Genomic DNA, 15,745 nt, shown 5'->3' with positions numbered 1-15,745 from the left:
TTTTATAGTAATGTGAAAATAATGTTTTTTGAGACGAAACAGTTAGGCTGAAATTACTGTAAGTCGAATAGTCTTTTCTGCTTTTCCACAGTTAAATTTGTGCTTAGTTTTCTTTTTTTCATATGAAAGTTGAGGTTTTTGAGAATATGCAAAAACAAAAGTAGGAAAAAGTTGTAGTCATGAAAGAGATGCAATTGAGCTGAATTCACTGTACTTGCATGTGAATAAACGGATTCACTTTAATTCACATTATTATTATTATATCCTTCTTTGAAAATAGTACAAGAGCGATAACTTTAACATTTCATTTAGTAAGTAACTTACAAATACAAAATGTATAAAATATTAATGCAATTAATAAGTCACAGTGAATTTGCCTGACTTTGCGAAGATACTACATAATATTTGGAAATTTTCGATAAAAATTGAAAATTTTGTTGTTGTTTGTTAAGTGCTGTTAAAAAGCTCTCCCAATTAATACAAAGAGATTTCACTGACTTATTAGTAACATTATTATTTTATGTTTAACAAGTATAATTAAGACTATGTTGCACTTTGAGTCATTATTCAGTCATCATTATGCGCATAATCAAATTTAATCAGATTAAAATGGTTTTGGCCAAAACCACAAATGGAAAAAAAAAAACATTTTCTTTTTTATTAAATTTTTAAATGATTAAAATATTATTAATAAAGTTTCTCTGAGAAATTTCAATTAAATTTTATATAATATAAATAATATTAGCGAAGAGATAATTAAAGACCGAAACTTTCAAGGCCTGTCGTTAGTTTGCTTACGATAACGAATAAGCAGATAGGGGAAGCATATATTCTCTCAATTTATCGTACATCATAACGTATACGTTGTAACTCTACCTGATCGCTTTAGCTTTTCTCTCGGTATATCTTATGACGTATCGTATGTATTGTATCTGCATTCGCGTTATTCCTTCGATATATCATGTATCGTATCCTATATATTGTATCATATATGTTGTAGCTCGTGTGCATTTCAGTTTGTGTATTTGTACAATTTGGCTGCCCATTGTAAATCAATTTTATGAACTCATGTGCGTACGGCCTTTGGATATCTGCAAACAAGTCCGTCAGTCCGACTCAGTTTGAAGCTCTACTAAATTGAAACTCTAAAGGAGGCTTTACATAATTGTATCAGTCTTCAAGATGGCGATCAGCATTTCACCTTATAAGCAGATAGACAGACATGGTTAAATTAGTCTTGTAAGCTGGAATGATTGGAGCTATAAAATATTTTTAAATTTTTCTGTGGTGCGTAGAATAGTAAATAATACGGTTTAATTGTTGTTGTTTTTCCTCTCCACGTTATTGTTAATTTGATAAGATGCCTATATCATAAAATTTTCCTTGTTTATTTATTTAAAAAGCGTTAAAAATGTGAACATAAACAACGCGTACATATATTTACTTAAAATTTACCTGAACTGAAGAATCGTTGTAAAAATAATAATAAATACATCCGATAACAAAAAACAAAACGAAAGAAAACATTTAAGATAAACTCAGTTTAAATCGAATCATTTGATACTTTACGTTTGTCTATTTTTGTTGCATTAAAAACGTGTGGCTTATAGTCTACATCGCTTGTGGGTCAAGGGTATATTAAGTCTGTGCGGAACGATTTAGGATAGACCCACCTTTTATTATACCGATCAGTTCAGAATCACAGAGTCAATTTCAGCTTGTCTATCCATCTGCCCACCTGCCCATCTTGTTTTCTTTTTTTCAACATGACGGTCGCGATTTTTGGCCCATGGACGAATGCTATTGAAAATGGTTCGAATTGAACTGCTTTTTCGACCACGTCCCATATAACATCTTATTCTAAAAAGTCGTTACATGAATACACCTAGGATAGTGTGGAGCAACTCGTGGATGCGCCGCATGCTATGGATACTTCATTTAACATATTATTACTCATGAAAGTATTTTTAGCTTAACATGTCATGTAAACTTAACTAACCGTAAGATCGGCAGCATGGAAGCGCCCTTCGCACGGATTTTCGTACTCTATGTGTAATCCAAGGTGATGTATGTATGCAAAGAACGTATGAAAAGAACATACGAATAGGGCTAAAGGAATTCCCTTATTCAGCGTTGTAAAGAGTCGAATTAGTTCGATTGCTGTCTGGATCGCCCGTTCGCTCCTTGGCTCATTAACAAAACTTAAGCTTGCCGTCTTACTAATAGAGGGCTTATCTTTTGTTATCTTAGCAGAATGTATAAAAATGCATTCTTCAACAATTCTACACCGGTGAGACTATATTATTAAACATCAGTTGTTATGCGTCAACCTATCTGACTTTTTTCTTTCCTTCTTAAATTTTTCCGTTCCTTCAATTTAACCACCAATCAAGCTTCTTCTCAGAAGTCCTTGTGACTACACTCGACTAATCTATGCTTCTACTTTAATATCAAGTTAGAACGATTATTAAATTGAGACTGCGTAATGGCGGTCCCGAGCATCTTATTATCTCTTATTATCTCTTATTATTTTAACCTGTATGGGTTCCAGCATACTTATTTACACGGATTTGGATGGATCAGAGTGATGATGGTGATGTTATGCTTCAGCGCCTCGATCAAGAGCAAACAAAATGGCATAATCGCTTCGAAACATTACCGTTGCCAGTCGTTACAAAAATCAAGTTCGAACTCGATGGTACTGCGGTAACCCTCCTAATTCCATTTTATATTGGAACACTTTACTCAATTACTAGGACAGAACTTAACAAACTGGAAATGGATCTAAAATGAAATCGTGATATAGACTGAACAAGAATATAAAAATATATATTAGGTGTACAAATGAATTGTTCCCGCATAACATTGGATGCGCGTACCTGACGCGTTCAAAATAGGAGATTAGCGTTTCATGAACATTGAAGACAAATCGATAGCTATTTCACCTCCAAAACGCAGGTCACTCTCGTGGAGATAACGATAGTGCATATTTCGATTATTAAGCTCTGTAACAAGCGATTCAATTTTATCAAAAACTCATACCTTTTATTTCCTAGAATAATCACGTGCCCACATCTCACAATGTTTTTTCTACTTTCGTTCTACTTGTTCGTTTTTGTTAGAAGAGGAGGTGTATTTATCTCATTTTTTATTTATATATAATATCATTTTTGAATAATTTCTTTCTTACTAATTATTTTTGCTTTTATTATATCCATCACCACAGAATGAGAGTTGTATTCATTTGTCCAGTTGAGAAGGAGGCTTCAGAGATTCCAAAAAGCACATATGTTCTTGATCAGCATCACATTCGAATTATTTTAAGTATGTCCGTCTGCCTGTCTGTATAATGTCTGTTGTAAATAACTTTCATGGCCTCAAAAATGAAGTTGCCAACTTCAAATTTTGAAGTTCTTGGACGCAGGTTACTATTGAAAATAGCTCAACTCAGTTGAAGGCCACGCCCACAATGCTACGTAAAGCGGAGACACTTTTATTTGTTAAAAGCAATAAAAGATTGATTTTTTTGCTCATTACTCATACAGCTGATCAATCTGCACAAATTTGAAGCTATACTCCATAAACGATGTAATATTGACCCTAAAAAGTGGAAAACACGATCTTTTATTTTATAATTTTGGCGAAACGTTTGTGTCATTTAGAAGCCGCGCGTAGAATAAGCCCATAAAGTATATAATATAGGTTCAAATTCGCGATATACCTAAGCAATGCAACTGTATAGTATCTGTGCGAAATGTTCTTCCGTTCGCAAAAACGAAAATATTGCCTACAAACTGGCTAAAGAACTTGAAAATGAGCTGAACTTTTGAAAGAACCCCCCCAAAAACGTCCGCACGTCTATATAACAAAAACTGTGAACACTTGCTTGCCTTGTTTTTTGCTTTTCACTCATAAACTAAAACACATACACCATGTGAACTTCCGCCTTTATTCTCAAAATAGAAAAAATCACCTGCTCCCACCCAATGTTTTAGAGTGTGAAAATTTAATCATTTTTATTTATTTTTTTTTTTTTTGGATCACGTTAATGGGTATAAAACTTTCGTTCACAACCGAATGTAATTTTCTTACTTGTTTGTCATGCATCATTCATTATCACTGTTAATTTTTTTTTTTGTTTTTTCAGGAAGAATTATCGAATAGATGGGTCGAAATGGCCGATGAAATTACACAATTGTTAACAAACGATTTACAACTTGCCGAAGAGGATCAACCTATTCCGTTCGATACGACTTCCGATAAAAGTATTGACGACCAAAGGTAAGTATTACAAGTAAAGAGCTTCACTCTTTTATTTGGCTAAACACAATCTAAAGCTTTTCATAGGCAAGTAAAATTTAATTAGAAATTATAAAAATAGTCTTGTGAACAATTCGTTGACAATATCGTAACCAAGACAAGCCGAAGCCAAGTTCTCGTATATTCATAGAGCTTTTTTTGACGTGCTCTTTAATAAAAATGAAGGAAAAAGTAAAATTTTTTTTTAAGTTTTCTTTTTTAAATTAATTAGAAATTTTTTTGTCTGCAAATCAACCCAAAAATGACTAAATCTACAACAATTATTTACGTACTTTTAATTTAGTTAGCGCTTGTAATATTTTGTTCGGAAATACAATGTTTTCCTTCTAAAATTTACTGTTTCCACGGCTTAAATCTTATTTGCTTACAAATAAAACAGGAAAAAAAAATTGATTTCGCTTAACCTCATTTCGTTGTTTAATTAAAAAAATATTGATTTCTCATCTGCCTGCCTATTATATGTATATTCTTTACTCATTACTTTATCAAACGTTTGTGTTAACATTTCATTTCATACAAAGTCGACAACTTTTTTTTTAGCCAAGTTAGATTAAGTTATTCATTATAACGTTTTCTCTTTTCATTTGAGTAAATTTGATTTCGATAGATTTCTAATTCTATATGTTTTCAGTTTCTTTATTTTCTTTATTTTCTTTTAGGGAAGATTGTTTGATAAGAATACATAAGTTATTACGCGCGAGAAAATTGGATCATGCCATTGCTTTGATGCGCGCAGCAAGGTAAGTGAAAGCTTTCAATTTTTAATCTTTAAATAACAGAGATATACCTTTAAGCCTATTGCCTTTCATTACATAACTCCGAACTAATTCATTTCGTGTGTTTGTGTAGTATATTTGTTTCCCACTCCCAGGAATTATGTAAACATTATTTGATAAACTCAGAGTATTTCATGCCGATTGTGATGTTGAAGGGACTCTATAAAGTATTTGAATTCTTCCCGATTAAATATAAAAAATTTCTATTTACCTTTAGTTCCTTGCTGCAATGCTCGCCATCGTATGGCTTGTGGCTGAAAAGTGAAACTTTGCTTCTACATTCTTAATGATTGCCCACAAATAAGTTTATGATGTGATTCAACGCTCCTACGCGGAATCTTAATTATTTTAGTGGTCCACTGGCTGCTTGTGACCCAGATGTTCGTTGGGATTAATTTCACATTCAATTGAAAGATGGCTCTGATTGGTTCACTAACGCTTTCAGAGTTAATGAGGAAATTGTAATTTCAATATATTTCCAATACATTTCCAATTTACTCCAATGTACATTAGCTCGCTCTTCATTCAACTCGGAATGAATGGAAATAAATTAGAATTCGAATTTTATCGCTATTTGTGGACGTACCAATCAATCCATCCGGTCCAGTCTCGAAGCGAACATTTTTCGAGATTATCTCAGTTTCTAAGCTGTTGGGGGCGGAGCACAAGCACTTTTTAGTCTTGGATCTTTAATCAATACCCTTGTCTTACTTTTGCAATTGTGCTAATTCAACAAATGGAGGGGAGCAAAGTGATCCATTTTAGTACACACACATATGGAAATGTAAAACATTGAGAGTTCCATTGTTAAATCAACCTGTTAACGATGTTCCCATAGAAAATGTTTTTAATAACTAATGTATTTTAAATATATTTAACAGTCGTTTATATTTCGCCGCATAAGATTGTGGATTATTTTTGATGAGGTAAAGTTTTTAACCAAGCCGATAGTCTTAGATGCTAGTGCGTTAAGACTTACTTACTTTCAGAATTTACTACCCTCGCTAAAGTAATTACAATGTTGTCGATGTAATCCTTTAAAGGGCTTTGATCTATCAACTTAGTTCTAAGTTAATTTAACTACCTGATCGGTAAGCTATTAGCGCGCTAACCTGACACGGCGAATTAACCTTTGGTTACGATTTCCTGTTATTTAAGAATAGTGAGATTACATTCGTCGGTTTCTTTGGCTGATCTGGTAAATTTTCACAGGAATACAGAAAATCATTTGTAAACCCATTTTTTTTTTAACCTCCCACTAATTTTCTTAATTAATAATTTCAAATAATGTCATGTCGACTGTACTTTGACATAGAAGTTGGTGTAAGAAGTACAGTGTCGTCATTTGGTGAATATTGGCGACACAGGAATCAAACGATTAAAGGTTGAATCATTATATATTAGCTCTTTAATGATGTCCACAGACAAACAGAAAGAAGAGCAACAAAAATAAGGACGAACATTATAGTCGGGCAAGGCCGACTTTGCACTTCCATGCAAAGGCAGACTTTCCATGATAGCCCCCACATTGGTGGAATCCTTATATGCGGTAGTATCCAAAAAATAGACGTATGTGCTCCAAATTCGTTAAGGTTGATTTCCGTATCAATCTGCTATTTTAAACTAATTTTCACCATGCAATATTCAAAATTGTACCTCTTTGCCATAAACAGACACAGTTTTCGTAAGAACAGTTAGACGAAAGAGGGTTCAAGAAATCGCCCCAGCTGAATCAAATTTTTCATACGAATTTAGAATGTTTTTAATTACTATTACAAAGCGAGTTTTGTCGAGCAATTTTGATACCTGAAATTTTTTTTCCATATAAAGACTTATTAAATACTTATATGAGAAGTGGTCAAAAAAGGGAAGCGATCCAAACCATTTTCAATAATGTGCGCCCTTGGACCAATGCGCGTCAGTATACCAAACTTCATCACAATATCTCAAAAATTGCCACATGTAGCTTGAACGCAAATGGACAGACATCACGCGGACAGCCTGACAGAGAGACAGGCTTAGCTCGATTTAAAAAATGGTTGTGAATGGATCGGTATAATAAAACCTAAGCTTTTATACATGCTACATACAACCGCACAAACTTGATATACCCTGTTCCACGATTGGTATGGGGCATAAAAATACATAAAGCCCAACGGTAAAAAACTTTCACATTAGATGGTTCGCCATTTGAAATCTTTGTTACATAGCGGCAGAAGGTGCGGCGATCGACTTTTTATCAGAGAGAATGCATTTAAAACTGAAGTGCTAAAATCTCTCTCAACTGCTGACTATCAGCCATGCGGTGTAAGCAGTTGGTATCCTTTTAGAGAAAAGGAAGCCTTTTAGTTAATATTTAAAAGTTTATTTGATTTTTTTCTTTTTCTAAAATTATCGCAGAAATTATAGTAAACTGCTACCATTTCCACTGTTATTGATTTATAAAGGGTACAGTTCTTGTTTCCAGTTCATATAGATATCATATAATTTTTAAAAGGGTAGAAAATCGTTTAAGTACCATCGAGAAGTTCAAATTCTTCTTTTCTGTATTTTTTAAAAATTGTTACAATCAACAAGTGGGCATCTGTATGTAAGAGACGCATAAGGAAAGGCATCCCGCGTACCCTATTCAGATCATAGGAATTGGGCCATTTTACAAGGGATTAGCTTTTCAAGAGATATAACGATGCGTGCCGTTTATATATGGCAGGCATCTGGTGCGCCACAACTACCGACGTTGTTAATATGTAACATTACTCTTGGTGGTGACCGTTACTTAAAGATTATTGCTTTAAGATTACTTTATATAAAGAGCTCCTTCGCTCTTTTGTCTGGAAACAGTTAAGGGAGATGCGATTCCATTTCTTGTCACCTTTCTGGCATAAATCGATACTTTTGATTTCCATTCGTCTCATTACTCTCCCTATTAGATAGTATGACGAATCGGCATATTATCTGCCTTCATTATTCATAGTTTGCTAATGGTAGGAGAAGTAACAGTTTCTCATATGTCATCTGTTGTCTTTCCTCTCTTTTATATATATTTTATGCAGTCATCAATATTAGAGCGCTTCGTTTTAAAAGTGTCATAATGATATACTGTCACTTTAATGATATAATTTAACGAAATCTCTTTACTTGGAAAAATTTCGAGTTAAAAAAAAAACTAGTGGCTTAAGCCACTTTCCATATAAACGGCTTATTTAAAAGGAGAAAGAAATATTTTGCTTTTTTTTTTTTTGTTTTTCAACAATTGACAAAACCCATACGTGCACGTTCGTCTTCGTCCCTTACCTTGGTAAACATTCTCTTTATCTTTCGCTTTAGGATACAACAACCAATAAGGAAATCATTGTACCTTAGTAATGTAACATATAGCGATGCCACGTTTTCCTATTGTTATGTTTTTCTTATTTAAAATAAAAAATAAAAAAAAAAAAACTTTTATTCATATGCTTCGACTTTTGCAATGCAATCATTTATCAAAAGAAAGGTTGCTGTTGTTTACTACGAGGAATTCATTCAGTAAGCATTGTCGGCAACGGCGCCTGCAGGAATATTAAATAGCTTTTTATTTATAGGAGAAGATAAAAAATATATTTTACAGTTGTGTGATACCCATAGAAAGAATTCTGGTGCTGGGAGCAGTAGTGATATTCGAAAAAGTAACCCTGTGCGCTTGTAACTGAAAGCAAAATTCCACAAGCAAAAATGGTTAATGTTGGCTCGTATTGTTTTCAATGCTTTTGTGCAATAAGAATAAGAATAAGAAACATAAAAAAAAAAAAAGAAAAAAAGAAGAAGTCGAAGCAGTAGACGAAAAGAGAAACTATTGTACAAACCATACGCTTAAGAAAATCTATTACTTAAAGTTTTTCTAGTGTAGAATAAGAGTTGTGCACAGAGGAAGAAGAAGTAGAGTAAAACAGGAAGAGAGATAATAGCATTGCAAGAGTCATCCTGAAAAGAGTATTAAGTTGCTTTCAAATTTAAGCTGGCCTCTTGGAATATGAGGTAGAGTTACGATTGCGGTAACTAAAGCTTAGGCGATTGCATGCATACACCTGGTCTGACGTACTTTTCACACAACAATAAAAATGATTTTTGTATATGTGTGCGAGTGTGTATGTTTTCATGTTTATATGTGTAACACCAGCCTCTTAACTACCTTTTCACTATGAATCTTAATCTACAGTGAAGACGTCCTTTTGTACTCCGTAATCCTATTTTATAACTGTTTCTCGGTTTCGTTTATAGACAGAGATATTCAAGTTAAAAAAAAGAAAAAAAAAACCAAAAACTCCATATTCATGTTGCCTAGACTTACTTATATGCCTGTTGTGTGCGCGCGTGTATATAGCTGCACGTGGACTTACATAAACTAAGGCAGCTCTGTACTTTTCTCCCGTTTTTTCAGCACCTCCGTCTCTCATTTTCTTCCTCCCCGCCTTTCTCTCCCTCCCCCTCCCATCATATTGCTTTACTATCTTCCTGCTATTAATAGTGTTGTTTTTATACCTTTGCTTGAGTGGTTCAATTATACATATATATATATATGAATAAAAGGATGTGCGTGCGTTTATGAATCTGCTAAAAAAAGCTAATGTATTTTTTCTTTATAAGTGTTCGTTTGTGTGTCTATGTACTTGCGTGCGTGCGCGCGTGTGTGTGTGTGTGTATTTATGCACGTAACAACGCTGTTAAGTGTTAAGTTTAAAAGGCATTCATAAAGTGTTTTTTTGTTGCCTTTTCCTCTATGCACTGCTGCCAGTACTAACTACTACCATTGCTACTAGGACTACTATTACTATTACTTGTGATGCTTTTGCATATTTCCATACCAAACATTATTTTTATGCATTTCACTATTATTTTTAGTGTTTTAATGCGATGCAAAAACTTTGTTTTGTTCTTTTCGTTCTTTTCTACGTTTCTTTTTTCTTCCTATTCTTTCATAAAAGCGGCAAATCTTACAATTTTTTTCTGCCTCTGCTTTTCTTTTTTACTACCAACTACTACCGAAAGTGTTAATTATGCTCGTTGTCTGCTTTTATTTGTTATAGCTGTTAGTGCAGTAAATTAAGACAAAGAAGAAGAGGAACAACAGAGAAATAAGAGAAATAAAAGAAGAAAAAGGCAGTGAAAGATAACCACTACATAGAGTTGAACCGGCTTATATTATAGTCTTTTTGTGACTCTGACTTTCCCTCGCCAAGAGTGGCCGCCATAATTTATGTGGCGGTTAATTTGAAACTTGAAAAATTTGTTCTAATGCTTAACGAGATAAAGTCACTTGCAAGTGACTTTTTGGGCTTAGCAAAGAGTTGGTGATGCGCGTTTCCTTTCTTTCTTGCAGTTTTGTTATTTTCTTCTTTTTTTTTTTTTTTTTTAAAAGAGACCTTCTCAACAAAGTATTAGATAATCCACTAAAATTATCGATAAAACATAATGTAGAAGTTTGTCAGTTTTATTTGGCTTTTAGCTTCTCTCTAAATATCTCATCTTCATTTTATTAAGAGTAATATAAGTTTTAGAACATTTTTCCATTTCTTCTGAATGCTCCATTTTCTTAAAGTTTTATTGTCGGAGTCTTTAAACGGATGTCTAGATATAGATTATAGAGAAAGTTCGTAGCTTTCCTTTATTTAAATTCAAATACAGTTGTCTTATACTTTAAGTAATCCTTTGTAGGCAAAGCATGTGTCATTTTGCCATTCGTTACAATGCAACCACTATGCCATGTCTGCATTTCTAACATTTTTCAGCGAAAATACTGAAGTTAATGACTTTTGCAGGTCGCTTTTGAAGCCAGCTTTAGATTAGATCCTTAAGGTAGATTTATAGAGTTCATAACCATTGGTAATCGGGTTGAAAGAGATCTAGATGATACGGTAGATATATCAAAACATCCATTTTTGCCATATCTCTAAAATTTGTGTAGCGTGACGGTGTCGTGATTCAAGACAACCTCACTGCTGTTGACCAATCCTACACACTTAACTAGATCATTTGCGCGCATCAATCGCGTTAGTTGTTGGGAGCAGAAAGACGAGTCAACCGTTCAGCCAGGTTGGAGCAGCTCATGATATACCATTGCTCTCCAGTCGTATTTAACAGACTTTCAGCTTATGCGGCGCGCCATTGTTTGTGCAGCCTTCTCACAGTGGTACCAAGATCCCTCACGCACATTATCGCATGTCATCCCCATTTCATCGTCCGTTGCCAATCCAAAGATTTCGTTTCGCTTCAGTAGCAGATCGCAGATGGAAATTTGGTTCACAATATTTTGTGCTTTTAACTTTTGTGATAGGCAAATACTGAGTGTCTTCTTATGCAAACAGTTCAAAACTGCTCTATGGCGAATATTTACATGCGTAGCGCTGTTATGAAATTTCTCAGTTTTTTATAGAATTCTTCGACTTTGCTAAACAGTCGTCGACCAGACCGCAACACATCTTTAACACCGGAGCGAAATCGATGAAAGCACTTGCGTGTTGTTGCTTTTTTGATAGAGCATGCATTTTTTCAAGAAACGTTACGAGGAGGAAGTAGAACAAAGAGAACTTTTTGGGTCGCTTGCGTCATGTTTAGAAAGTAATTAGTTTCCGCTCAGTCAACAATTATTAGCCTAATTTTTTTTAAATTGCGTCTGACGCTTCTCACACATGCTATATAGGATTAGTGTTTAATGTTAGCGTGTGTTTAATAGAATTAGTATTTCAAAAGTCATAAGGCTATGTAATCATTAACTGAAGGAACGCCACGAATTTTTTTTTTCGGTCAATATTATGTCAATATATCTTTGGCAGAAAATTGTGTTCAAAGAAGAATTTCTCCTTGAATTCCTTTGAACAGTATCGGAATTGTTGATTGTTAGGTGGAGGATAACTAGTCTCCAACCTGTTCGCTCACCATCGAAGCCTATGCGTATCTAAAGACTAAAAATGGTGCTTCATTTTGGGCTTACACCTTCTTCGATCGGCTGAGTTACTAGCTTAAGTTCGAATTAAATTAAGATAGGCTAAGCGGCGGGCAACTGCCCAAACCAGCTGGTTTCGGCTTGGATCTGGGAAGGTTCTGGTCGCCGCTCTTAAGAGAACGAAAGCAAAAGTGACTTTTTGGTTTTTTCTTGACAACTTACAAGACTGACGTCTCGCCGACATCACTATCACCTTTCGTTGATGCAGTTATAGAATACGACGTGGGGAATATTTGGAATTCCTAAGAATATTCGCTAAGATAAGTAATCATCGATTTAGGTATATCTTCTAATCTCTGTTGGTCTATATAAAGTTGTCCTTTGATAGCAATTCTTTCTAAAAATAGGAACTCGCATGCAGCAATCCTGGCGAATCCAAGTGATGCTAGCTCCTTCTTAGTAATGGCTTTCAAAGCCTGCCTGTCGTAATGACTTAGTCAACCAGAAAAATATGGACAACTTTTGTTCCTTCCCACACTTGTCTCGGATGTTTAGTACAATCAAACATTTTGTGTTCTACTATCTCTCTATCAATAATGTTCAGATATCGCATATCATTACGAATGCTAGACTTAGATCTATGGCTCACAAATGTTTTGGATAAACCTTTACTTGAAATGTGTGCGGCTTTCGCAAATCTTAAGGGCATGACATTTTGCAATGAAGACCTCGCGTTGTTGACCTATATCAAGGAGGCGTTATTTTGCGCTGGCGGTCGATATAACGAAACGTAACCAAATTATGTCTATATCTTAGAAATTAACTTTGATTAATGACGATTGTTTACTCAACTGCAGTCAGCTAATATTTGTTATTGTTCATCTAAATTTTCGCATTTATTTTGAAATAATAAAACAAGTTGCGATTGCAATGCCTTTCCGTGATTATCCTGTAAACGCAAAAAAAAAAGAACAAGAATGCTTTCTTTTGCTATTTTCTTGTTTTCTTACGTTCTTTGAAATTTCGGTAATAATTTTCTACATTTTTAAAAAAAAAAAACTTAGAATAAACTTGAAAAAATGTTACCTGCGTTAGTGAACTTAGTTAGGAAATGAGTGGAATGGAAATTTATGAACATCTGTCATGTACGTGCATACATTGTCAAAATATTAAAAAAATGCTAATGCATTTTGTCTTTCATCTTTTTGTACGAAAATATGACTCGACTTTCATCACATTATGTTTATATAACTGAAATAATAATAATGACTTTTCTGCTCATTTAAAGTCTTGCTTTTAATTTTTAAATTTTTATTCGTAATAATTTTACATCTTAAAAACAGAATTTATGCATAGAGATATTCATTTATTTACTTTATTACGAATTTTCTGTTTTTTACTTTTATTTTTTTTTTTGTAGTATTTTTTCGAACTTTCGCATGACTCTATTTTCGTGCGGGTGTGAACGTTTGCTTTGAGTCTGGGGGGAAAAAAAAGATTATATGAATATATATATATATATACATATATATAATATTTTTCCTGGGGGCGATGTTTATATGCACTTCGACTTTTTTTGTGTGAAAGTCAATGAGAATATTTTAACTTAATTCCAGCTTAAGTGCGACTTGTAGAACTTTTTTCCGGTATTTTTATTTTCACAATAAAGTTCATGCTTTTGCATGACTGTTCATAGGCAGATATGTGTATGCATATGGAAAGAATACGAAAACAAAATGGAAAAAGAGAAACTAAAAATGCCATGAGTTTCTTTCTTTACAAAACTACGGATGCTGAACATATGCGTTGTAACGTTTTTAATATATCGGTCAATTAGTCCCGGAACCGATACATAAATGTCGTGTCAAACAAAGCCTGCCTACAAAATTTCATGCCATTTCGAAGATTCTCCGCATTACATGTATTGACTAAGAATTACTTTTTAACACTGTTTAAATCCATCATCGGCTTGAAAGACGCAATAGTAACTCTTCTCTGAACTTAAACGAGTGTGGATAACGTTGAAGGAATGGATGCCGACGTCAGAAAAGGTTAAAGAAAAGATTGCGAAAGTGATTGTGGATTTTCAAGTTATAACTGAAATCCTGCAAAATATTCAAAGCGAGTTACTATTTTGAAAAAAAGTTTAGCCAAAATAAGGCTGGTTTCCAGATGTGAACCATCTTTACCATGCGACAGACCAATGTTTACAATGGCATTATTGCCATTTGCTGTCCAGCCCACCGTGTTCCTTAAAAATTTCACTTACAGCATTCATTATCTCTTTGCTTATGTCAAAAGAACACTCCAGGGAAAAACTTCAGGAATAATTAATGAGATCAACGCAGAAACTAATACGATACTTTGGGGGTCTTGAAAAATGGAGTTCTTGCTAGTTTACTGTATTATGAGTATATACGTCGTGATCCATCCGTTCATCTCTTGGATTTCCCTATAAAATCTGACCATTACGAATATAAATTTGGCGAAGTAATGTTTTTGTGAAAATATTTATTTCGTTTCATGGTAACCTAATTTCATTATACACAAAATCTGAGTTCTGTGACGAGTACACAAGTAGATCGCCAAAGAGTGCGACACAGTTAACTGCTTAAATAAGCTATAGAAAAATTTAAGAAGCTTAAGTTTGATCGTGTATGTCAGTTTTGATGAATGAAAAGTGATGATGAATGAAAATAAATGTTCACTTTTGATTTTGTCCTGGAAATTATGGATCAATTCTCTTCTTTTCTTTTGCACCATATACATAATTTTGCATTGCACACTTCTAAGAGGTATAAGAATACAACATTTGGATTGTTGTTGCTCTAGTGGAAAACTTTCAAGCGAGGTTCTAGGATCTATCGTTATGTAGACATTGTTTTCCGTGACTTGAATCCGCTCCTAGCTGTTAACTGTTACCTTTAGGTTGCCCTTATTTTTGAATTATTATATTTAGGTTTCAACCTTTAAAAGGTGTGAACGATTTGCTATTTTTTCTTTCTTTTTAAAAATTCTTTAAGCAGTATATTTAACGCTACAGGTGAATATAGTTTCAAGTGTCCAAAGTGTGGTATCATGTGAGTGCCATTTTTTCGCGAACAAGTGGATATTGATACTATATGCTTTCTTAATAGCATTTCAAATAAAACTTTTAATTTCACACTTAAACTTGCGACAAATAACGCGTAGACAATTTTCGGAAGTAACTATGCAACCGTTTTCTCTAAAATGCTAGGAACATTTTTGCATCAGAATTAAACAATTTTTCATCTTTTCTTAAATATTTATGTCTCTTGCGCATGACGCATATTTTTGTGCTAATTATCAATATATTAAAAAAAGATTTTAAATTGGATTCGCTCCTAATTGCATGCAACAAAATCTGTTAAAATAAGTAATACGTTATATAGGCAACTATGGACAAATTGAAAGAAAGACGAAAAATGTATTGCGAAAATATACCAAAAACTACAAATCATTTCGTCACAAGTTTAAGGCAAAACAAAACAATAATTACATGAAGATCACATATGGGATTTTCATAATGGTTGCAAGATCAAAATCAAAAGTTATATAAACTATATATTCATGTATTTTCTTTTTGCAATGACTTATCACACCCGGGGATGTTCCTTATGCGCTAAACACAATGATAGTTAGAAAGAAGTGAGACGGAATAAAGAAACAGAGAGGGAATGACCGCAGCTTAGCGATTGTGTAACCAGAC

The 15,745-nt window shown here is 33.8% G+C and overlaps 1 protein-coding gene across 1 annotated transcript in view; it reads left to right on the top strand.

The window, feature by feature from the left end:
• Nucleotides 1–15,745, top strand: part of LOC119638707 (protein timeless homolog) — a 244,359-nt gene that overhangs the window by 56,903 nt on the left and 171,711 nt on the right. The window contains exons 7-8 of the mRNA XM_038035651.1: nucleotides 4,148–4,281; nucleotides 4,980–5,060. Of these exons, the coding sequence (XP_037891579.1) occupies nucleotides 4,148–4,281; nucleotides 4,980–5,060 (215 nt within the window). The remainder of the gene's footprint in view (nucleotides 1–4,147; nucleotides 4,282–4,979; nucleotides 5,061–15,745) is intronic.

The sequence above is a fragment of the Glossina fuscipes genome, unplaced genomic scaffold (assembly GCF_014805625.2).
Source record: "Glossina fuscipes isolate IAEA_lab_2018 unplaced genomic scaffold, Yale_Gfus_2 109, whole genome shotgun sequence".
Classification (NCBI taxonomy): Eukaryota; Metazoa; Arthropoda; class Insecta; order Diptera; family Glossinidae; genus Glossina; species Glossina fuscipes.
Note: the sequence above shows the minus strand (reverse complement) of the source record. Positions and strands in the feature narration are given on the sequence as shown.